The following is a 25,046-nucleotide window of genomic DNA, read 5'->3' on the forward strand; positions in this document are numbered from 1 at the left end:
GTTCATAGGGTTTCCAGAGGCAAGCCATTATGGAAGTGGATGCCACTCCTCCTTCTAAGCTTGTTTTAATCCGGGAGCTCCACCCCATTCTCTGTCCGCATTGGGTAGCCAACCATTAATGCATCAGTGTCACAGTGCCCTCAACCATAGCTCAGGTATATTAGAGATGGTGAGCATGGCATATGGTAGGACAGAGTTCAGATCTATGGTCCTGATAGGTTGTTCTTGATTCAGTGGCACCTACCAATACCACCTTCTTTCCCAATTATTAGTTCTAGTCTGTGTAGTTGAAATGTACTGGAAAATTGAATACCAGTTTATTGTTGTTTGTTGATGCAGGATTTTTTTTTTAAGACTATTTAGCTCCTATGGCATGTTAGGAGCCGTAGTAGGAAACCTAGTGAGATAACTAAAATAATGGCAAAAAATGATTTGATTTAATATATACCATGTGCCAGCCTCATATCTAAGTGCTTTACATTGACTGATTTAACTGTCATTAAAACCTTTGCTAAAACTAATTGTATAATCTCTATTTTCTTTTTTTTGTATGATCTCTATTTTCAACATGCAAAAACAATGATTCATGGAGGTGTAACATCTTATAGCTAATAATGAGTGCAAGGACAAGGATATAAACTTGGACAAACTATTTCAGAGGTTGTACTTTTGACCACAGCCTTATTAATAGGGTATTTAGCTCATGTGATTTGTGGAGAGAACAAGATTTAAATCTCACAAGTTATTAGTTTATATTATTACTTTTAAACAGAATACCTATGAATTAGGAAAAAGCACTGGTTTTATGTGGACTCAAAAGAGTTTTCATATTTGGATGCTTAATATTTTGCATGAAGCTGTTGGAATTTTTGTTATTATTCTGGAGTCCCAGGGTGATGCAAATAGTTAGGTGCTTGATTACTAGCACAAGGTAGGCAGTTTTAATCCACCCAGAGATACCTTGCCAGAAAGACTTAATGAACTATTACTGAAAGGTCATAGTCACTGGTACCCTGGGGAGCAGTGCTGCTCTCACACACATTCTTACCCTAAGTCTGAATTGACTGTTAGCAATTCAGACCAGTTAGTGATGATTCTAGGAATCCAAATTCTAATATTGTTGGAATACCAATTGACATATTTCAACAAAGAGATGTTGCCCTGGACACTCTCACCAAGTTGTGCAAAGAAATCTGGAGGACACTACCTGGACAACTTACTAGAAAAGATCTATTTTTATTCCCATTCCAAAAAAAAGGTGACCTGACAGTGTGGAAATTATCGAACAATATCATTCATATTGCACACAAGCAAAATCCTGCTTATGTTTAACTAGAACAGTTCATTGTCAGAGAACTACCAGAAATACAAGCTGGGTTTAAAAGACATTATCGCCAATGTCAGATTTATCTTGGCAGAAAGCAGAGGGTACAAGAGGAATATCTATCTGTTTCATTGACTATGTAGAGGCATTTGGCTGTGTGGATCACAACAAACTGACTAACCTTGAGGAAAATGGGAATCCCAGAACACTTGGTCATGCTTGTGTGAAACCTTTTATTGGGCCAGGAGGCAGTTGTCAGAACAGAGTAAGGAAACACTGTGTGGTTCAAAATTGGGAATGGTGTATGCCAGGGATATGTCCGATCTCCCTACCTTTTCAATCTATATGCAGAACAGATTATCTGGGTGGCTGGGCTCTATGAAGAGAAAGGTGGCATCAGGATTGGAGGAAGATTCACCAACAATCTGTGTTATACAGATGACACAACTTAGCTTGCTAAAACTGAGGAGGACCTGAAGCGCTTGCTGCAGAAGGTCAAGGACTGCAGCCTTCAATATGAATTGAAGCTCAACATAAAAAAAAACAAAACAAAGATTCTCACCTCTGGGCTGATTTTCAGCATCACAATAGATGGTGAAGAGATGAAGAATACTGACAGCTTCAGCTTGCTTGGCTCTGCAATCAACACTCTTGGTTCCAGCAGCCAGGAAATTAAAAGATGAATTGCATTGGGAAAGTCTGCTGCCAGAGACCTCTCCAAAGTACTGAATAGCAATGATGTCAGTCTAGAGACTAAAGTGCGCCTGATAAAGGCCATGGTCTTTGCCATTACTTGCTATGCATCAGAAAGCTGGACAATGACTAGGGATAATATAAGGATAATTGATGTGTTTGAGCTGTGGTGCTGGAGAAGAGTATTGATTAAACCATGAATTTCTAGGAGAACAAACAGATTTATCCTAGAGAAGGTGAGACCAGGTTGCTCCTTGGAGGCAAGGATTCTGAAGCTTCGTCTGACATATTTAGGACATGTTGCAAGGAGGGATCAGTCCTTGGAGAGGGACATCATGCTTGGCAGGGTGGAAGAACAGCGTAGGAGTGGAAGACCTCAGATGAGCTGGATTGATACAGTACCTAGGGCAATGGGGGGGGGGTGGATATGTCAGAGTCAATGAGACTAGCTCAGGACAGAGCAGACTTCAGAGCTGTTGTACATAGTGTTGCTATTAGTTGCAGGAGACTCAATGGCACATAACAAAAACAACAATATTGATTTCATTGCAAAGGCATAAAGTGTTTAATTCTGAATCCTCTCTAGTTCAGGTGTTTTATTGTTATTGTTTTTGGGGACTGTTGGAACCAACTCATAGCTGACCCTCCTGCGGGTTTTCAGAGGCTGTTAATTGCATTGGAGGAGATTGCCCATCCTTCTCCCATGGAGCAGTTTGTGGATTCCAACTGCATGCCTCTGGGATTGCAGTGCAGTTTTATACTGCTAGGCTACCAGTTTAGGGTATATCAGATAAAAGTACTTGTTTCATGTATAAATTGAAAACTTGCTATTTACTTCCCATAGAAGTCTTCTACAAATAAAATTAAGCAAATAATCATAGCAAATTGGGTTACACCAGGTACAAATTTTCTTACTCATTATTTTTTAAAATCTTTTATTTTACATTTGTTTGCATATAAAATTTTGTAATTTTGTCTCATACTTTCCTTCATTCACATTGTGTTTAATACAATAATTACCATTTTTTATAAAATTAATAATCTTTAAACTATACCCACACCATTACCCCATTTTCTGAGATCCCCGCCAGATCTTCCTCATTTTCTTTAACTCCTCCCTCTACCTACCAAATTGAATATGACTGTACCCCCTGCCAGTCCTCACCCCTCTTCTCCCGTGCCTCCCTCTCTTGGACCTCCATAAATGTTTTACTAGTTATCCTTCTATATTTACAAAACTGGCTTACACAGTATTTGTCCTTATGAGACTGAGTTGGTTTATTCAGAATAATACTCTAGTATCTCCCAAGTTATGCAGTATTTTTTAAAATTGTTGTTTCTAGTATATTTCTCTTATGGGCAGAAAATATATTTTGCAACCCTTTTAAGTGGGTTGAAGTTATGTCAACCCATTTAAAAAGGTATAATGAATATTTCATTTGCACTTAAAAAGAACATATATTCTGCTTGGAGTGTTCTGTAAATGTCAATTAGGTCAAATTGACTGTTCAGATTTTCTCACCTCTAACTGGCTTTTTCAATCAATGAGAGAAGAATGTTGCAATTTCAGTGGTATTTGTGAATTTGTCTATTTCATCAGGTTTTGCTTTATGTAATATAAAATTTTATCACTAGAAGCTCACACATTTAGGTGTTATGCCGTTTTTTATTAATTGATCCCTTTATTGTTAGATAATGTTTATTTTTACATCTGGCAATAATTCTTGTTCTGAAACCTCTACTTTCTTTGTTTGTTGTTAATTGGCCACCTGAGGGTATTTTTAGTTAATTTGTCACAGTTGTCTTCGTGAAACCTCTTCTAAATAATCTGTATCTTCATATTTTAAGTGGGATTATCATAGAGAAATATATTTTATAACCCAATATAACATTGTATACAACCTAATTGGAGTGTTTATATCCTTTTTACTACAATTGTTTGTGTGATTTGATCTAAAAAAATTGTTGTTTCTGAGTTCTGCATAGTATTCCTTCATGTGAACGTACCACAATGTCTCAGTCTTTTCGATTGTGCTTGAACATTTGAGCTGTTTCCATGTTCTTGCATTGGTGAATAATGCTGTTATGAACACTGTTGTGCAAATCTCCATTTGTGTCTCAGTTCTAATTTACTCAAGGTATATTCCTAGCAGTGGAATAGCTGGATCATATGGAATTTCTGTATTGAGCTTTTTTAGGAAATAAACAACTGCCTTCCAAATATTAAAGAAGCTATATAGGCTGGGTTTAGAAGGGGTCGTGGTACTAGGGATATTGTAGCTGATGTTAGATGGATCTTAGCTGAAAGCAGAGAATACCAGAGGAATGTCTGTCTGTGTTTCATTGACTATGCAAAGGCATTTGACTGTGTGGATCATAACAAATTATGGCTGACTCTGAGAAGAATGGGAATCCCAGAACACTTGATTGTTCTAATGCGAAACCTATACTTGAACCAGGAGGCAGTCGTCAGAACAGAGCAAGGGAACATTGCAAGGTTCAAAATTGGGAAGTGTGTACGCCAGGGATGTGTCTTACCTCCATACCTTTTCAACCTATATGCAGAACATATTATGCGGGAGGCTCGGCTCTATGAGGAGAAATGTGGGGTCAAGATTGGTGGACGATTTATCAACAGTCTGCATTATGCAGATGACACAACCCTGCTTGCTGAAACTGAAGAGGACCTGAAGCACCTGCTGCAGAGGGTCAAGGACTGCAGCCTCCAGTATGGATTGAGGCTCAATGTCAAGAAGACAAAGATTCTCACCACTGGACCAATTGGCAGCATCAGGATGGATGGTGAAGAGATTGAGATTGTACACAGCTTTAGTTTGCTTGGCTCCACAGTCAACAGTCTTGGCGCCAGCATCCAGGAAATGAAAAGGTGCATTGCCATGGGAAAATCTGCTGTTAGGGACCTCTCCAAAGTACTGAAGAGCAATGGTATCTCCCTGGAGACTAAGGTATGTCTGATACAGGCCATGGTCTTCACAATTACTTGTTATGCATCAGAGAGTTGGACAACGACTAAGGAGGATAGAAGGAGAATTGATGCCTTTGAGCTGTGGTGCTGGAGAAGAGTATTGAGAATACCATGGACTGCTAGGAAAACAAACAGATTCGTCCTGGAAAGGGTTAAACCGGGTGGCTCCTTGGAGGCAAGGATTCTGAGGCTCCGTCTAACATACTTTGGACATGTTGTGAGGAGAGACCGGTCCTTGGAGAAGGACATCATGCTTGGGAGGGTGGAGGGACAGCGCAGGAGGGGAAGGCCCTCTATGAGGTGGATTGATTCAGTGACTGGGGTAATCGGGATGGGAGTGTCAGAGACAGTGTGATTGGCACAGGACAGAGCGGAGTTTAGGGCTGTTGTACATAGGGTTGCTATGAGTCGCAAGCGACTCGACGGCACATAACAACAACACAACCACTTGAAGAGCCATGCACATCCAGATCTGGACAGACTCCATTTTAGGTGGCACACTGCCATCATGAACAGCGTACTGCCATCTTTGTCCTAACTGATTGGGCCAGAGTTTGGTTGCTCAACAATTGCCATTTATTTCTAAAAGGGAGATTAAATTTTGCCTTGACAAGAAAGGAGTGCATCAAGGATGCGTCCTGTCTCTTTAACCTTTCAATCTATATGCAGACCAGATTATTCCTTGTGGGATTTGATGTGCATCTCTCTTATTGCCAGTGATTTTGAGCATTTATTTCTTAATGTGTCTGCTGGCTGGCTGAGTGTCTTCCTCTATGAAAAGGCTTTCCACTTTGCCCATTTCTAGTTGGGTTTTCAAGCCTTGTGTGTGTGTGTGTGTGTGTGTGTGTGTGTGTGTGTAGGTCCTATAGTATTCTGTAAACTTTCATAATGATACCCTTGTTTGAGAAAGACCCTTTATTATAACAAGTCAGCCCAGACTTATTTCCTAGAGCCAAATGTTCAAAGTAATAGTATAAAGTCACAATAAAAAGAATAAATATATTTAAGATAAGGAGAAAAAAAAAAACCCAAACAACCCTGCCTTCTAGAATGGTTGTACCATTTTATAATCCCACCAATAGTATATGACAGTTTCCATCTCTCTACATCCTTTCTGTCATTTGTTGTTTGCTGCCCTGTTAAACTTCACCATTGCTACTGGGGTAAGATAGTATTTCATTGTGATTTTTATTTGAATCTCTTTTATTGCCAGTGATTTTGAGCATTTCTTCATATGTCTGTCTGCCATCCAAATGTCTTCTTCTGTGAAAAGTCTTTCCATGACTTTTTCCGATTTTGTAACTTTGGTATTTTTCTTGTGGAGGCCCTGAAGTTTTCTGTAAACTTTTGGTATGAAACTTTTGTCTGAGATGTCATTGCCAAATGTTTATTCTCAGTCGATAGGTTTTCTTTTCACCCTGTTGGGGAAAAGTTTTTGATGTGCCTAGGGATGTAATTTTTAGAAGGTCTGATTCATTAATTTTATCTTCTCCTTGTGTATTTCTGGCTGTATTTGTCATCCTCCTTATACCATAGGCTAAGCCTTCTAAGTTTGATGCCGTTTGTTTCATGATCTTTATGATTTGGGTCTTTACTCCTATGTCTCAGATCCAGTTTTGAGTTGATTTTTCTGTATGGTGTAAGTTGTGGATCTGGTTTCAGCTTTCTCCAGGTAGCAATACAGTTTTGCCAGCACCATTTGTTGAAGAGGTTGTCATTTTCCCATTTGATAAGCTTTATTTCCTTATCAAATATCAGTTGACGTTGGATATAACTCATTTCTGGGTTCTTGATTCTGTTCCATTGTTTTATATGCCTGTCATTGTACAAATAACATACTGTTTTGGTTATTACAGCTGCTCCTGTTGTTGTATGTACCATAGATTCAGAACTGACCCATAGCTGACCCTCCAGCAGGTTTTCAGAGGCAGTTAATCATGGGAAGAGATTGTCCATAATTCTCCTATGGAGCAGCTTGTGGCTTCAAACTGCATGCCTTCGGGATTTCAGTGCAACTTCCTGCTTTTAGGCCACTTGAACTGCTTTATAGCTGTAGAGTAGGTTTTAAGACCAGGAAGTGCTATGCCTCCCACTTCATTCTTGCTTTTCACAGTGCTTTGCTTATATTAGTTCTCTCCAAATAAACTTACTGGTTACCTTTTTTATCTTTTTGAAAAATGAATTTGATATCTGTACTAGAATTGTGTTAAACATATAGATTGCTTTTGGTAGGTTTGTAGTTTTTATTATATTATGTTTCTTATACATGAACAGGGAACATTTTCCATTTATTTATTTTATTGTTTCTCAGGAATGTTTAGTGGTTTTCTTTGTAAAGGTGTTTGTGTCTCTAGTTAGGTTTATTCTTAAGTATCTCAATTTGTGTTTGGCTCTTTTAAATGGTATTGCTTTCTTGTTTTTCTTTTCTGTATTTTCTTTGTTACTTTAGAGGAATCCCACTGACATTTGTATATTTATCTTGCATTCTGCCACTCTAGTAATTTGGTCTACTAGCTCTAAACAGGTTTTTGTTGTTAAGTCCTTGGGGTTTTCTGTGTACACTGTCATCTACATATAGCTAGAGTTTCACCACCTCTTTGTTGATCTGGATGCCTCTTATTTCCTTGCAGTATTGCCCTAGCAATATTTCCAATACAATATTGAATAGGAGTGGTCAAGGAGAACAGAAAGGTCCCTGTTTGCAAGGGAAAAAGTTTTAGTCTTTCTCCATTTAGATTGACATTGGCTCTTGGTTTTGCATAGATATACTTTTAACTATGTTGAGGAAATTCCCTTCTATTCTTATTTTGCTGAGTGTTTTAATCAGCAAGAGATTTTGGATTTTGTCAAAGGCCTTTTTTGTATAATTTGATAGGATCATGTGGTTCTCATTATTTGCTTTGTTAATGTGATAAACCATGTTGGTTGTTTTTCCTATATTGAACCATCTCTGCATAGTTGTTATGAATCTCACTTGGTCATGATGAATTTTTTTTTTTTAATTTGCTGTTGGATTCTGTTCGCTAGAATTTTGTTAAGGATTTTTGCATCTATATTAATAAGAGATATTGGGCTTAAGTTTTCTGTTTTGGTAATATCTTTGCTTGGTTTTTGTATTAGGGTTATGCTTGCTTCAGAGAATAACTCTGGGATTGTTCCCCCTTTTTCTATTTTTTTTTTTAAAGAATTTAATTAGAATTGGTTATAGATCATCCCTGAATGTTTGGTAAAATTCAGCCGTGAAGCCATCTGGTACAGGACTTTTTGTGGTGGTGGTTGTTGTTGTTGTTGTTGTTATGTGTCGTCAAGTTGCCTGCAACTCATAGCAACTCTATGTACAACAGCTCTGAACCCTGCTCTATCCTGAGCCAACCTTATTGTCTCTGACACAGCTACCCTCATTACCCCAGTCACTGAGTTAATCCATCTCATTGAGGGTCTTCCTTTCTTTCGCTGTCCCTCCACCCTCCCAAGCATGATATCCCTTTTGAAGGACTGGTCCCTCTTTGCAACATGCCCAAAAGCATGTCAGACAGATCTTCATAATCCTTTTCTGTAAGGGGCAGCCTGGTTTCACCCTCTCCAGGACAAAATTGTTTGTTCTCCCAGCAGTATTTGTTATATACAATACTCTTCTCCTACACTACAGCTCAAAGACATCACTTCTCCTTCTATCATCCCTAGTCATTGTTCAGTTTTCTGAAGCATAGTACATAATTTGGAACACTGTAGCCTGGATCAGGGTCACCCCAGTCTCCAGATTGGCATCATTGCTCTTCATGGTTTTTGTTGGTTTGGGGTTTTTTTTTTTATTTCCTCGCTTATGGTACCAAGAGTGTTGGTTGTGGGGCCAAGCAAGCTAAAGCTATTAACAATCCCAATCTCTTCAATTATCATGATCCTGCCAATCAGCCCAGTAGTGAGAATCTTTGTTTTCTTGATGTTGAATTTCAATCCGTATTTAAGGCTGCAGTCCTTGACCTTCTGCAGCAAATGCTTCAGGTCCTTCTCAGTTTCATCAAGCAAGGTTGTGTCATCTGCATAAATTCAGGTTGATGATGAATCTTCCTCCAATCCTGATGCCACACTCCTCCTCAGAAAGCCCAGCCTCCTTCATGATCTGTTCTTCATATAGATTGAAAAGGTATAGAGACAGGACACATCCCTGACTTATACCCCTCCTAATTGTAAACCATGTATTTCCTTGCTCTGTTCTCATGACTGCCTCCTGGTCCAAGTATATGTTTCACATAAGCACAATCAAGTGTTTTGGGATTCCCATTCCTCTCAGAGTTAGCCACAGTTTGTTGTGATCCACAGAGTCAAATGCCTTTGCATAGTTAATGAAACGTAGATAGATACTCCTCCTGTGCTCTCTGTTTTCAGCCAAGATCCATCTAGCATTAGCTATAACATCCCTAGTACCATGACCTCTACTAAACCTAGCCTGCTCATCTGGCAGTTCTCTGTTGATGTGCTGTTCCAGTTGTTTTGGACAATTTCAGCAGAATCTTACTTGCATGTGATATTAGCGATCTAGTTTGATAATTTCCACACTCTTTTGGGTCACCTTTCTTTGGAATGGGAACAAATATTGGATTTCTTCCAGTCGGTTGGTGAAAGTGATTGTCCTCCAGATTTCTTGAGACAACTTGGTGAGAGTGTCCAGGGCAGCATCTATTTATTGAAATATGTCAATTGGTATGCCAATTCCTGAGGCCTTATTTTTTTACCAATTCCTTCAGAGAAGCTTGAACTTCTTACTTCATCACCACAGGCTTTTGCTCATACATGGAGTCTTTTTATGACATGCTCAATTTCTTCTTTTGTGATGGTTCTGTTCATTTTTTCTACATCTATCATTGTCAATCTGGGTTGAGAATGAATTTCTAGGAATTTGTCCATTTCTTCTAGGTTTTCAATTTTATCAGAGCATAGTTTTTCATAATATTCTAATATTATAGATGTTATTTCACCTAGTTCCATGTGATGTCACCTCTATCATTAATTAACTGAGTTATTTGTATCTTCTTTTTCATTTTTTATTAAGTTTGTGAATGTTTGTCAGTTTTATTGACCCTTTCAAGAAACCACCTTGTTGATGGTTTCAATTGTTGTTCTTTTCTCTTACTCACTGATTTCAGCTCTTGTCCTTATAATTTAATTTCCTTTCTTCTAGAGATGGTGGGATTTATTGTTGTTCTTTCTCTATTTCATGGATGTGTGGAGTTAGAATATTAATTTTGTGGGTTTTTCTGCTTTTTATTATTTCCCTGGTGGTATTAATTGCCCATTGGGGCTGCCTTAGCTGCATCCCAGAGGTTTTGGTATGTTGTATTTTCATTTGTTTCAAGGAACTTTTTAATTTCATTATTTATTTCTTCAATTTCATCATGTTCTAACAGAATGTTATTTAGCTTCCACATGATGGTTTTATAAGCTTTATCCTCTTGTTGTTAATTTCTAGTTTTATGGCATTGTGGTCTGAGAAGATACTTTGTATGATTTCAGTCATTTTGGGTCTGTTGAGGCTTACTTTGTGTCCTAATGTATAATCACTTCTGGAAAATGTGCCTTGTACACTTGAGAAGAAAGTAAATTGGCTTTTAGTTGAGTGTAGTACCCTGAATTACATCTACAAGGTTGAGTTTGTTGATTGTATAGTTTAGGTCTTTTATATCTTTGTGAAGTTACTTTTAAATTGACCTCCCATTTGGTGAGAATGGTGTGTTAAAGTCTCCTACCACTATTGTGTTACTCTCTATTTATTTCTTCAATTTTGTTAACCATTATTTTATGTATTTAGCTGGTGTATCATTTGGTACATAGATGTCGACCAAGGTTGTCTTCTGTATCTTTTGTGCCTTAATCATTATACAGTACCCTTCCTTATCTTTTATGGTGGATTTCATCCTGAAGATTATTTTATCAGAGACTGACATTCCTGCTCTTTTGTGGGTGGCATTTGCTTTGGTATAATTTTTTTCCAGCCTTTGATTTTTTTTTTTTTTTAGTCTATCTTTCTCCTCCTTTCTTAGTTGTGTTTCTTATAGACAGATTATTGATGTGGTGGTGTTGGGTTTTTTGGTTTGTTTGTTTTTTATCCTTTATGTTACTTGTTTTTGGGTTTTGGTGTATTTAGTCCATTCACATTAGGTGTGATTATTGACAGGCTACACTGCCATTTTGCTGTTTCTTTTTCTGTTGTTTCTGGTTACTATGATCCATCCACTTTCCTTTTGTGTCTCTCATGGGAATGACTTCGCATGAAATTCTTATAGAGTTGGTCTTGTTTTCACAAATTCCTTAAGTTCCTGATTTTCTGAAAATTCTCCTTCATATTTGATGGAGAACTTTGCTGAGTACGGATCCTCAGCTAACAATTGTTTTCTTTCACCTTTCTCTATGTGCCCTCCCATTGTCTTCTTGCTCACATGGTTCCTGATTAGAAATCTGAACATACTTGTTTTTCCTTTTTTCCTTTGTAGGTTAGCTATGATGTGTCTTGATGGTTTTCTTTCTTTCTTTTTTTTGTCTAGTTTATTTGGTGTTTGCTGAGATTCTTGAATGTAGATGTCTCTGTTCTTCATAGTACCTGAGGAATTTTCTTCTAGAACCTCTTCTTTAGTTTTCTCAGTGATTTCCCTCTCCCTCTCATGTTCTGGAATTCCAGTCATACGTATGTTATTTCTTTTAATGTTGCCCAACATGATTCTAATATTTTCTTTATTTTATGTCTCATCTCTGATTTTTCTTCTTACATGTCCATTGATGCTCTTGTCTTCCAGCTCACTAACTCTATGCTTCATCTCTTTTATTCTTCTTTTGTTCTTCCAGCACATTGGACAATTGTGCTATTTCAGTTTTAATATTATGGATTACATTTTGATGCATTTCTGTCATTTACAATACTGTGTTGACTGTACTCTCTCTGTCTTCTGATGATTTTTTTAAGTTGTTATGCCACCTTATCTATAATTTAAATTCTTTCTTCCATATTTTCCATTTTCTTTCATAGTTGTTCAAATTTCTCTGTGCTGGTGTATTTCCTTTGTCTCTGGGTTATTTGCTTTATTAATGCCTTCCATTGTTTCTTCCATCATTTGCACCTTTTTCTATAGCTTTTCAAATAAATCCACATTAGTATTTTTTTTTTAGTTTATTTTATACATAAAATTTATTTTGTACAACTCCATTCCTTTTCCTATTTCTTATGGTTCTTTACCTCTGGAGTATTCACTTTATTTCTTCCATAATTTGTACCTTCTTCTGTAGCTGTTTGAATGACACCATATCAATATATATCTTCTGGGCCCACCCCCCACCCCCAACGCTGGGGTTTTCATCAGATCTACAGTATGCTCTTCCGTTTTTGGAGAAGACCTAATTTATTTTTTCAGAATATTGAAGCTGCTCAGTGCTTTCTTGACATTATATGAAGTTCTTCTTGTGTTAGGCCATTTTTATTGTTGATAGTTCTTGTCTTTATGATTTTATTTATTAGATGCCAGCTCAATAAGTTTAGTCTATGGAGTGGGCCATTCACTCTATTGGAAGTCCTTTATGGGAAAGTTTGCCTTTTCAAAAGTTCTTCAGATTCTCACTGCTCTGTAATGTAGTCCTGCAGAAATATCACCTAAATGTAGTTTTATCTCCAAAACTCTGCTGCCCTCCTTGCCTGCAGAGTAACAGAGTGGTGTGAGACCTGGTGCTCCACTTAAGCTGTTTCTGTCCAGGGGGCTTTGAAGTTAGTTTTTTTTCTGGCACTTTAGCATGCCAACCATGAAAGTATGTCTCTACCCTGCTTGTAGCTCCTTGTCCCAAACTATGTTGTCCTCTGATCCCTGGGATGGCCCTACAGTGTCAGGGATCCCAAAATGGAGGAGCCTTTCAACCTCTTATTAGTTTTCTAAAATTTGTGGGCTAGATCTGTTCAAGATCTAAAACTTTGGCATCTCATATTTTTAAAGTTGTCATATCTCTCTCTCTCTCTAACTCATAGTTGGTCAGATAATTTCAGTAACATGTATAAACAGAGTGTTTTGTGCTCCTACCAGACCTCCTTCAGAGATTAAACCATTTCATAGAGACTGTACTCTGATCCCCTGGTTTCCTTTATATTTTATCTAGTGAAACATATTCCTGGAGCATCTGAGTACCCCATCAAAGACTTGAGTACCCCTCCAAATTTCTCAGGAAGTGGAGGAAATTTTGGGCCTGCAACAAGCACCACCAGGAGCAGTGATATGTTATATTTGATTGTTGGCTGTGTGCTAGGTGTCATGGTCCTAATTCTTATGGTTTTCATTGCAATGTGCCTATGGAAGAACCACCAACAGAATACCATACAGAGTAAGTAATTCATAACTATTTCCTTTGCTTTTTTAAGAATGGTGAAAAATATTGTCAGAATACTTCTAACACTTTAATTTTTTAATGCAATGTTTTATAACATGTTGGAAGGTCTTATTCAGAGTGGGTGACTTTAAAATTTGTTCAGTGGTAAGCCAAAGTAAGTAGAGCATCAAATTAAATTGCCAAATAGAAATAAACCAAAAAGTTAAAACTAAGCCGTTCTCTACATTAAGCTGACTTAATGTTGGGAAATCCTGGCTTTCTTGGACCACCAAAGAGGATGAGTACTTGAGCATGGGTTTTGCAGTCACAGCAGAAACTTCTTTATTCTAGTGTTGAGTGTAAAAATGATACAGAAAAGCACAATGGCAAGGAAGACTTCCAAGTCATTGTCATTGAGTGATAATCACAGATGAAGACACATACAGTCCTATTTCTCTACCTGATAGCCCCCTCAGTGTATATAGTAATAGGGTGTGCTTGAAATATTGGAGATAACCTTCTTTTAAACATAGAACCTAGAGCCCCCTTCCCTTTTCTCACTTAACCCCCCATTCCTGCTTATATTTTCTAGTTCTTTCCCCTCACCTGCCACCTTGTTTCTTTTCTCAGCTGTTGCAAAACAAGATGATCAAATCACATAGTCTTTGGTGGGCAGGATTCCCTGCCCCCCCTTCACGACAAAATAAGGGAATGCAAGAAAACCAAAGGAATGTATTAGCAGTTAAAGGCATACCCCACACTTCTCTACCAGGTTGTCAGGGACAGAGTGCTGGTAGTGTTGGGCTGAGAGTTAGTGGCCATGTGGGCCCTTTGATAAATAGTTCCAATGCTATTGCTTTTAATTGTGTGTGTGCTAAATGATTAAAAATAGTTTGATTCTCTGACAAAGGTTCCTATGATTATGGTTATTTTGTTTTGTGATCTGATAATATAAAAATGAAAAATTATTATAGTATTCATTCAGTTACTTATTCAAAAGGTATTTACCAGTTATCTTCTGCATGCCCAGCACTATGCTGGGTAACGGAGATAGAATAAGAAGTAAAACATGTATGGGTTCTGCCTTCTGAGAGTCCAGTGATGTAGAGAAGCAGGTCTAGGGAGCCAGCACACCTCTGTGAGAAGTGATAGAGACACATGGAGAACAAGTTTGACTAGTTAGCTTTGGCCAGCTTGCTAATATTTGAGGAAATTATCAGAATATATAAGAAATATTATACTATCTAAGGGATATTTTACTTATTTCAAATATAGCTTTAATTATGTCCCTGGAAATAAAAATTTGAGACAGAATTTAAATGTCTTTAATTTAAGGAAATGCAGTAGTTAGCATTTGGTACTCCATAACTTCTAATTTAGCAATAAAGACCAAGAAATTATGAAGCACAGCTCCCTCATTTGGTGCTGTGTAAAGTATCCTACCTAAGATTAATCTTTGCCATTGTTGCTTCATGCAACAAATTTTCAGCATCTGGAAGTGTATAAAACTTTGAACACTGTTTCTTAGTGTTATCTGTACTTGGATAGTTTCAGCTCATATAATGAATTGATTCTCTTTTGGGCTTTTTCTTTTATTAAAGCCTGTCACTTAAATGTAAACTTGAAGTAAAAATTTTTAGAATGCTTTATTTTGAGGCATTCATTTCTTAGAGGATTCATTAATTTTAAAAAAAAAAACAAAAACAAACCCCAAACCTTCCTGATGAAGTATCTTATCCTTTTTTTTTTCCCTCCACTAGAATATGACCCACCAAGCTATCTCTACCAAAGAGCAGATATTAATGGACAGATAATGGAATACACCACTCTGCCTGGCACAACCAGGATTAACGGAAATGTCCATGGGAGTTTCATGAGGAATGGAAGTCTCCATAGTGGCTGCTCACATCTTCACCATAAGGTTTCTGCTGGGGTCAGTGGACTCATGAGTGGGAGCATAAACCCAGGCCTTTCCTCTGGGCTTACTAACTCCCTATCCCAGGCACGTGTGGATTTTGAACATCCTCATCACCACCTAGTGAATGTAAGGGACCTTCTAATTATAAAGAAAAGCCTTCCCTGTGACTCAGGGCACCAAGGTACAAAAACAGAGTCAGCATACTTGGCTTTTTTAAAAAACAATTTAGAAATTTCACAGATTGACTTGAATGGAAATAGTATGTATCACTGGGAATCTGTTGATGCAGAGTAACTCTTTATATATTCTGTTGTCAGAGAATAGGTGTATTTGTTAATTTTTTATATGTTTTAAAATTATGTAACACTATGAGTTGAAACAGAAATGCCAATGATCCAATCAGGCCTACTTTCAATTTTATTTAGAACAGAGTCTAAAAACTCACACTGTTAGTTGTTGTAGTTTTATATACCAAGTTGTTGTTACATACCGTCGAGTCGGAACTGACCCATAGCTGACCCTCTAGTGGGTTTTCAGAGGCAGTAAATTGCATAGAGGAAGGTTGTTGTTTGTTTTGTGCACCATCAAGTCAGAACCGACCCATAGCTGTCCCTCCAGCGGGTTTTCAGAGGCAGTTAATCAAACAGGAGCATTGATTGTCTGTCTTTCTCTCATAGAGTAGCTGGTGAATTCAACCATATGCCTTTGGATCAGCAGTGTGATTCCTTACTACTAGGGCCACCAGAGCTCTAGAAGAGGGAGAAGAAAAAGCACATAACAGATTTGAGGGAAGCAAGCTGAGGAGAATATTTTGAATGCTATTTTAAAAGACTCTCTTCACTAAGAAATTTAATTGCTATGTTATATATTTGTACATTTGTACACCTTATTCATCAATAGATAATTTGTGTAAGTAATCAAATTAAGCACTCATTTAGCTACTAGCATTCTATCACTTCTTGACCTTTTGGCTAAGATTAAGGGTAGTTACTATCATTCTTCTTATGACAGATAAGCTTACAACTGACTTTCTTAAAGTTTGAGAACATTTAGAATTTTTTTCATCTTCCAATTTAATAATGATTTCTTTAAATGTTACATTTGAAAACAAAGCAATATATCTTTTTATATCTCAAAACTAGAAGCATAATGGAGAGTGTATAAATGGGCAGTCTCCTACTGTGCTGTTTACAGCCTTTAAAAACTGACTAGGACCCCCGTTAGGAGTCGAATTTTACTTGAGCAGCATGCAACAACAACAACAAAGCTAGAAACCTATTGACTTAGTTTTTTTGTGCTATAAATTTGGGGTTTTAACTATTTTGTATGGGAATTCTTGGATTATATTCAGACTTTCTAAATTTATTGTCACTGTTCCTAGTCAAAACTACTAACATTATCCAAGAAAGCTGAAAGAGGAGAGGTACATTAATGTTCGAATAGCATGTGCTGTAGCCATAGGAAGAAAAATAAGACTAGTATTTGCTTTATTATTTGAACACTGTGCTATAGTGGGGCATGTTGTTTGTTTTTAACAATGAACTACTATTTGTTTTTTTTAAAATGATAAATAGTAAAGATTTATAGCACACATCAGTTTTCATTCAATAGATTGTACTCATGTTCTTTTGTGCTGTTGAATTCAGTCCCATTCCTATGTCCACTCCTCTCTCCTTCTTACCTATTCTTAGCTTCTGAACTTTATCTTGGGACAAATTCTTTCCCTTTGGTCTTGAGTGGTTGCTAAAGAATGCCTATGCCCCTAATGTTATATCTCGCTTCATAAACAAAATGCAATTTATTATATAAAAATATATAAATTTATTTATATATTTTATAAATTTTGCCTGTAAATTGTGCCACAAGAGTGAGTTCAGGTATTTATAAGCAGAATGGCTGAGAACCATAGTCTCAATGCTCTTGCCATAGTTTCTGGTGATTTTTGTGACTTTTGAGTTTTTTTATTCATTTCTCCCCTGCTCGATCCTCACCTTCTATGTGGTCCCATTCAGTGTGGTCAGCAGTGGTAGTATGACACCATCTAATTTTGGTCTCTGGGTCATGGTAATGGAAGTTCACATGGTCCTTCGTCTTTTGGTCTAATTGTTTCCATATACCTTTGATTGTCTTCATTTTTCTTTGTTTTAATAAGGAGGGACCAGTAGTTGCACCTTAGATTGTTTACTTACAAGCCTTTAAGACTCTAGTCACTGCTCACCAAGAATAGGTATAAAACATTTTCAAATGTTATGCAAACTGACCCTGATAGCCCCTCGGACTATGGTCCTCAGTGCTCAGATCATTCTGTCAAAATGTCTGGCTAAGTTTTTGTAACTTTGTTGCCTATATTCTCTGCTGTATGAATGGATATATTCTTCTGTCAAGCTTGTTTCTTATTCCTTACTCCTGCTGTCAAATTTGTTCTCACTCACAGGTTTCCTGATGAGTCAGTCCATCAGGTCTCTGAAGTTGTAAATCACAATGGGAAGGGAGTTGATGAAGTCAAATCACTGAACACAAAGCTGTTTATAATGAAAATGAGTGGGTATATATCTATAAATGTTGTGGCTCTTAGTGGCATCCACTTCCTAAACAACATACCTCTGGAAACTCTATGAACTTTGATAGATGACGATAGTTATAGAAAGGCTTCAGGCCTTTTGTTCATAGAGTCGCTATGATTCATACTCAACTAGATGGCAATCAACAACAACAACAACTTATTTCTGTAAAATACAATCCTAGGAATGAGTTGCTGCATCATATGGTATTTCTAAAGTTTTAGGAAATGCCATACAGTTGCCAGAGTTACTCCACCTTTTTATAGCCCCACCAGCAGTGTATGGATGTTTTTTAGAAAAAATTAAACTTTGTTATTATTGATAGCATAAAATGACATTTCTTTGTTTTGGGTCTCTAATAATTATGAGCATTTCTTCATGTTTACTGGCCAATTCATTTTCTTATTTGGTAAAGTGTCTGTTCATATCCTTTTCCAGTTTCCTAATTTGATTATTTGTCTTTTTGTTGTTAAAGTTTTCTGTAAATGCCATAAAAGAGATCCTTCTTCTATATGTTATTGCCAGTTTCCTCCTAGCCTGAGTTCTCTTTGTGGTCTTGATGAACTTTGTTGTTGTTATGTGCCGTTGAGTTGCTTGCAACTCATTGCGACCCTATGTACAACAGCTCTAAACTCTGCTCTGTCCTGTGTCAATCTCATTGTCTCTGACACACTTATCCCGATTGTCCCAGTCACCAAATCAATCCATCTCCCAGAGGGTCTTCCCCTCCTGCGCCTGCCTTCCACCCTCCCAAGCATGATGTCCTTCTCCAAGGACCAGTCTCTCCTTACAACATGACCAAAGTATGTCAGATGAAGCCTTAGAATCCTTGCCTCCAAGAAGCAGCCAGGTTTAACCCTCTCCAGGATGAACCTGTTTGTTTTCTTAGCAGTCCATGGCACCCTCAGCACTCTTCTCCAACACCAAAGCTCAAAAGCATCATTTCTCCTTCTGTCCGCCCTGGTCATTGTCCAGCTCTCTAATGCATAACAAGTAATTGCAAAGACCATGGCCCGTACCAGACACACCTTAGTCTCCAGAGAAACACCGTTGCTCTTGAGTACTTTAGAGATGTCCTTAACAGCAGATTTTCCCATCGCAATACGTCTTTTAATTTCCTGGCTGCTGGTGCCAAGAGTGTTGATTGTGGAGCCAAGCAAACTAAAGCTGTGAACAATCTCAATCTCTTCACCATCCATTCTGATGCTGCCATTTGGTCCAGTGGTGAGAATCTTTGTCTTCTTGACATTGAGCCTCAATCCATACTGAAGGCTGCAGTCCTTGACCCTCTGCAGCAAGCACTTCAGGTCCCCTTCAGTTTCAGCAAGCAGGGTTGTGTCATCTGCATAATGCAGATTGTTGATAGATCTTCCACCAATCCTGATGCCACATTTCTCATAGAGCCCAGCCTCCCGGATAATCTGTTCTGCATACAGATTGAAAAGATATGGAGACAGGACACATCCCTGGCGTATACCCTTTCCAGTTTTGAACCATGCAGTGTTTCTTTGCTGTGTTCTGACGACTGCCTCTTGGTCCAAGTATAAGTTTCGCATTACCATGATCAAGTGTTCTGGAATTCCTATTCTTCTCAGAGTCAGCCACAGTTTGTTATGGTCCACACAGTCAAACACCTTTGCATAATCAGTGAAGCACAGATATACATTCCTCTGGTACTACCTGCTTTCAGCCAATATCCATCTGACATTAGCTACAATATCCCCAGTACCACGACCCCTTCTAAACCCAGCCTTGACTTCTGGCAGATCTCTGCTAATGTGTAATGTGCTGTTCCAGTCGTTTTTGGATTCTTCAGCAGAATCTTGCTTGCATGTGAAATCAACGATATTGTTCTGTAGTTTCCGCACTCTGTTGGGTCACCTTTCTTTGGAATGGGAACAAATGTAGATCTCTTCCAGTCAGTTGGCCAAGTGGTTGTTCTCCAGATTTCTTGGCACAACTTGGTGAGCACGTCCAGGGAAGCATCTGTTAACTGAAATATGTCAATTTGTATACCATCTATTCCTGGGGCCTTATTTTTTGCTATTTCTTTCAAAGCAGCTTAAACTTCTTCCTTCATTACCATAGGCTCTTGCTCATATGTTGTTTCATGAAATTCTTCTGTGTCTGACAATTCCTTTCGATAAAATGACTAAGTATATTCTTTCCATCTTCTGGATCATTTAGTACTCTGCCTAAAGCATCCTTGATTATAGCACCTCGAAGTTTGAATTTGTTCTTCAGTTCCTTGAGCTTAAGAAATGCTGAGCAAGGAAGTCCTAATCATCTAGATTGTCTTCTGATAGAAGAAGATAACATCCTTGAAAACAAGAGTCAGCAAAAAAAGGAAAATGGCCCTCATGAGTTGGATTGGTACGTGACTGTGACAATGAGCATAAGCACAGCAGAGATTGTGGGGGAGAACTGAGCAGGGTTTCATTAAATGATAGTTATGATTATATCTTATTTGATTGACCCTTTCTTTGTCATACAATTCCTTTCTCTTTTTAAAATTATTATCTTAATTTTTTTATTTTACATTGGTTTGCATTCAAAGTTTGTATACATTGATTTCACATTATCCTTCATTCATGTTGTGTTCTATACAATCATTCTCATTCATTATATTTTATAGAATTAATCACCATTGAACTGTGCCATTTACCCTGTCTTTCTAGATCCCTGCCAGATCTTTCCCATTTCCTTTACCCCCTCTTTCTACCTGCCAAATTGTGCCATCCTATGATTTCCCCCTAGTCTACCCTCACCCCTTTGCTCCCCACCCCTTTCCCCCTTGGTTCTCTGTACATGTTTTATCAGTTATCCTTCTGTTTTTACAACAGTGATCTACTTATCCTTACAAGACAGAGTTGGTTTAACACTCACCATAATGCTCTCTAATCTCTCCCAAACTATATAGTAATTTTAGAAATTGTTGCTCCTTGGTGTTGCATAGTATTCCATTGTGTGTGAATGTAGCACAATTTCTTAATCTATTCAGTTGTAGTTGGATATTTGAGCTGTTTCGATGTTCTTGTGATAGTGAATAATGTTACTATCAACACTGGTGTACAAATACCTGTTTGTGTCTCAGTTCTGTTTTCCTTGGGGTATATTCCTAGTGAATAGGAGGATCATATGTAATTTCTATGTTCATCGTTTTGAGAAAACACCAAACTACCTTTCAGAGTGGTTGTACAGTCCCACCAACAACATATGAGAATTCTACTTCCTCTCCAGCAAATGTATTGCTTCATGTCCTCACTAGCAAATAATGCCCTCTCTTGTCTTGTCTGCTGGTTGTTATTTTAGTTTTTGACTGTTACTTGCTTGACATTTTTTTGTCCATCCTTTAATACTTTTTTATCTAGTTTTGGTTTTGTATGTAAGATATGCTTCTTGTAGGATGCATACTGATGAGTCATATTTTCTTATACATTGTGCTACTCTTTGTCTCAGTGCATTAAATCCTTTTAAATTCACTATAATTGTTGACAGGTTTATTTTATTACTGTCATTTTGCTATGGGGAGAGTGTGTGTGTGTGTGTGTGTGTGTGTGTGTGTGTGTGTGTGTTGCCACTTTTTTTTGCCACTAACTTTTTTATTCCATATAAATTCACGTGTTTAGTTCAGAAGCAGTGATGTCAGCTTAAAGAGTAATGTGTGTTTGATTTAGTCCATAGTCTTTTCAGTTACTTTCTGTATGTCTGAAAATTTAGCAATGAATAAGTGTGATAAATGAATCAATGCCTTTGAGTTGTGATGTTAGAGAAGAATACAGTATATGCCATGGACTGTAACACCATGCTTGGTAAAATTGAGGCTCAATGAAGCCCTTCAACAGAATTCATTTACATGGCTTAAGTATATCAGAGTTGATGTGGATGGCACAGAACAGGGTACAGATCTTCTTTTCATAGGATCACCATGGATTGTGGTTGCTCAGTGATTGATACCTAACAGCAAAAACAGTTCATTTTGTTTAGTTCTATAAAATTGCCTTATCGTTTTTCTTAGTTACTGTTGTTTTAATGTTTACTAAATCTTTTCTTTTCCTCTTTACATTTTAATGAAAAGATAAAGATCTCTTCATTTTCTTTGAGGCTGTTGTTGTTGTTGTGTACCATAGAGTTGGAACCAACCTGTAGCTGACCCTCAAGCAAGTTTTCAGGGGCAGTTAATAGCATAGGAAGAGATTGCCCATCCTTCTCCCATGAAGAAGCTGGTGGCTTCGAACCTTGTGTCTTCGGAATTGCAGTGCAGCTTCTTCCCACTAGGCCATCAGACCTTCCAAGTTTAAGACAATCCATTCTATCTTGACTTCTTTTTTCCCCAGTTTGTGTCAATTTGGAAGTAACTAAACTGTTTACACGTCTTTTTGCTTTGCAGTTGACTATTTACCAACCAATGTCTCTAGTTTCCTACTTTTAGTGTTATAGAATTATTTTATTTCATATAAGCATCAGTTTCTAAATGATGCCATCATGTATAAAAATTAAAGATTGTTCTCTTCCATTGTTGTTTTTCTGAAGAATTCTCTTTACTATTTCTCTTGAAAGGTTGATTTGATTTAACAAATTCCCTTAATTTATGTTTATCTAGAAATGTCCTAATTTCACTATTGTATCTAAGCAACAGTTTTGCTGGGTATGTAATTCTTGGTGGTTTTTGCTGTTCTTGTTATGTGCCATTGAGTCAACTCCAACTCTTAGCAACCCTATGTACAACAGCTCTGAACCCTGCTTTATCCTGAGACAATTTCAACATCTCTGACACACCTACCCCCATTAACCCAGTCACTGAGTTAATCTCTGTCATTGAAGGTCTTCTCCTGTGCTGTCCCTCCACCCTTCCAATCATGATGTCCCTTCTCCAAGAACTGGTTCCTCCTTGCAACATGCCCAGAGTATGTCAGATGAAGCTTCACAATCCTTGCCTCCAAAGAGCAGTCTGGTTTCACCCTCTCTAGGACAGACCTATTTGTTCTCATAGCAGTCCATGGTATATTCAATATTCTTTTCCAGTACAACTCAAAGGCATTGATTCTTCTATCATTTTAGTCATTATCCAACTCTCTAATGCATAGTAAATTATTGTGAAGACTATCGACTGGATCAGGTGCACCTTAGTCTCAATATTGACATCATTACTCTTCAGTACTCTGGAGAGGTCCCTGAAATTAGCAGAGGTTTGGGGTTTTTTCTTTCAGAATTTTATGTCATCCATTGCCTTCCTACTTGCCTGGGTCTGCCAAGAAAGTGAATATCAGGCTCATTGTCCCTCCTTTGCAGGGAAATTATTTTTTCCTAAGCTGCTTACAGAACTCTTTCTTATGGTTTTGGGAAGTTTCTTATATGTGTCATGATGATTTTCTTTTGAAAGTCTATCCTGTTTGGAGTTCCTTGAGATTCTTAAATATACATCTTCCTATCTTTCATAATAACAGAAAAGTTTTCTTACAATAAATGTTTGACACTTTTCTCTAACTTTTTTTGCCACCTATTTCTGTATTAGAATTCTTTCTAATCCCACCTAGGTTATTCCTCTTGATGGTATCTCACCTAATTCTTGCGTGTTTTACATTCTTTTTCTGATTGTTCATCTAAAAAATTAGAATTAAGAAATTTGTCTGCTCACTTATTTCTGTCTTTCATTGATTTATTTACCTTTCCTTCTCTTTCCTCCTAATGGCTTACTGAGTTTAAAAATTTTAGTAATAATCCTCTGAGTTTCTGTTTATTAGTTTTGCATAGTTTCTGATCTTTTACTTATTCAGTCACATTGTTTGTTTATTCTGTTTGTCTTGGTCCTTCAGGAGTTATGTTTGTGTTGTTTTGTTGATGGTTTCTGTGGACTTTTTGTCAATCCATGGAAGATACTTAAGTATAATTATTTTTAATTGTTTATCACATAATTCCAGTTGCATTTCTCCTTTGGTCAGTTTTCTGAACCTGTGTTTATTTAGGTCACTTGTTTGAGCCATCTTTGTCTTGTTTCATGTGTGTGATTTGAATTTTACGGAAACATTGAGGTATTAGTTTACTGTGTTTTGCTAATTTTGACTGAGCAGCCTGAGTGTGTTACACTGCTTGCAAACTTGGCACTTGATGTGTTCACTCCCTGTGCTTTGGTGTGTGAGCCAAAGGACAGAGCTTGTGTGCATTCGCTGTTTATGTCAAGCAGTTGAGGACAGATGGGACTGGTTGTTGATGGCAGAGTAGATGTTGGCACTTGCCAAGTGGGTGGAATGGCAGAGGCGCTTTTTTGACTTGGCAATATGAATGTAACTACTCTTTTGCTAGATTAAAATTTTTGCAGGAAAAAAGCACTGATTGTAGAAGAAAACGAAAAACAAAAAGTAGGAAGAAATACAGAACATGAAAATAGAAGCAAAAGGGCGGGGGAGACAAAAAGAAGGAGTTGGGGGTGGGGGACAAAGCACGGCCCCACGAGCAGTTGCAGCGGGAGAGCGGAGGGGCTGAGAGCGTGACTCGCCTGCTCTGGCGCTGCCCAGCCTTTGCTGCCTCCGCCAGCGCAGCCATGTCGGAGGAGAAGCCCAAGGAGGGAGTGAAGACAGAGAATGACCATATCAACCTGAAGGTGGCTGAGCAGGATGGCTCTGTCGTCCAGTTCAAAATCAAGAGGCACATGCCTCTGAGCAAGCTGATGAAGGCCTACTGTGAGCGACAGGGCTTGTCAATGAGACAGATTAGATTCAGGTTTGATGGGCAGCCAATTAATGAAGCAGACACTCCAGCACAGCTGGAGATGGAGGATGAAGACACAATCGATGTGTTCCAGCAGCAGACGGGTGGCACATGGGCGACTGGAGACCTGTTGGGATGTCGCATCTAGGGGGACCATTTCATGTCTGTGTCACCTGTCCTTGCATTTGTGATCCAGTCGTAAATGTGAACACGCCACCACAGGTGTCTTCGGAAACCCGAGGACGATCACCAAATTACTTTCCTCTCTCCTTGATGTACTTCAAGTGCAACTCAACACTATTTCTGCAGGGATTAATCTACAGCTGAAATTGGGCCAATACAAATTGCTATCTTTGTTTAGGTTAAACGAATTGCAAGGTTTTTGGGGATTGTTATGTTTTTATTTTTTCTTCCTCGTAGAACACTTTTCTCCAACTGTGGGCTGTTCATTTTCAGTCTTCATTTGGAGACTTTGTCCCCCCAGATGTTGTGATCTTCTCCCCACTGCTTCATCTAATC

General features: G+C 38.0%; 1 protein-coding gene and 1 pseudogene across 1 annotated transcript in view; both read left to right on the plus strand.

Annotated features, from left to right (window-relative positions):
• Window positions 1–25,046, plus strand: part of CDON (cell adhesion associated, oncogene regulated) — a 130,289-nt gene that overhangs the window by 80,833 nt on the left and 24,410 nt on the right. The window contains exons 14-15 of the mRNA XM_006900864.1: window positions 13,134–13,355; window positions 15,101–15,384. Coding sequence (XP_006900926.1) covers window positions 13,134–13,355; window positions 15,101–15,384 — 506 coding nt within the window. The remainder of the gene's footprint in view (window positions 1–13,133; window positions 13,356–15,100; window positions 15,385–25,046) is intronic.
• On the plus strand, window positions 24,361–24,675 carry LOC102877639 (annotated as a pseudogene).

The sequence above is a fragment of the Elephantulus edwardii genome, unplaced genomic scaffold (assembly GCF_000299155.1).
Source record: "Elephantulus edwardii isolate Elephantulus edwardi_28Jun2011 unplaced genomic scaffold, EleEdw1.0 scaffold00297, whole genome shotgun sequence".
Taxonomy (NCBI): Eukaryota; Metazoa; Chordata; class Mammalia; order Macroscelidea; family Macroscelididae; genus Elephantulus; species Elephantulus edwardii.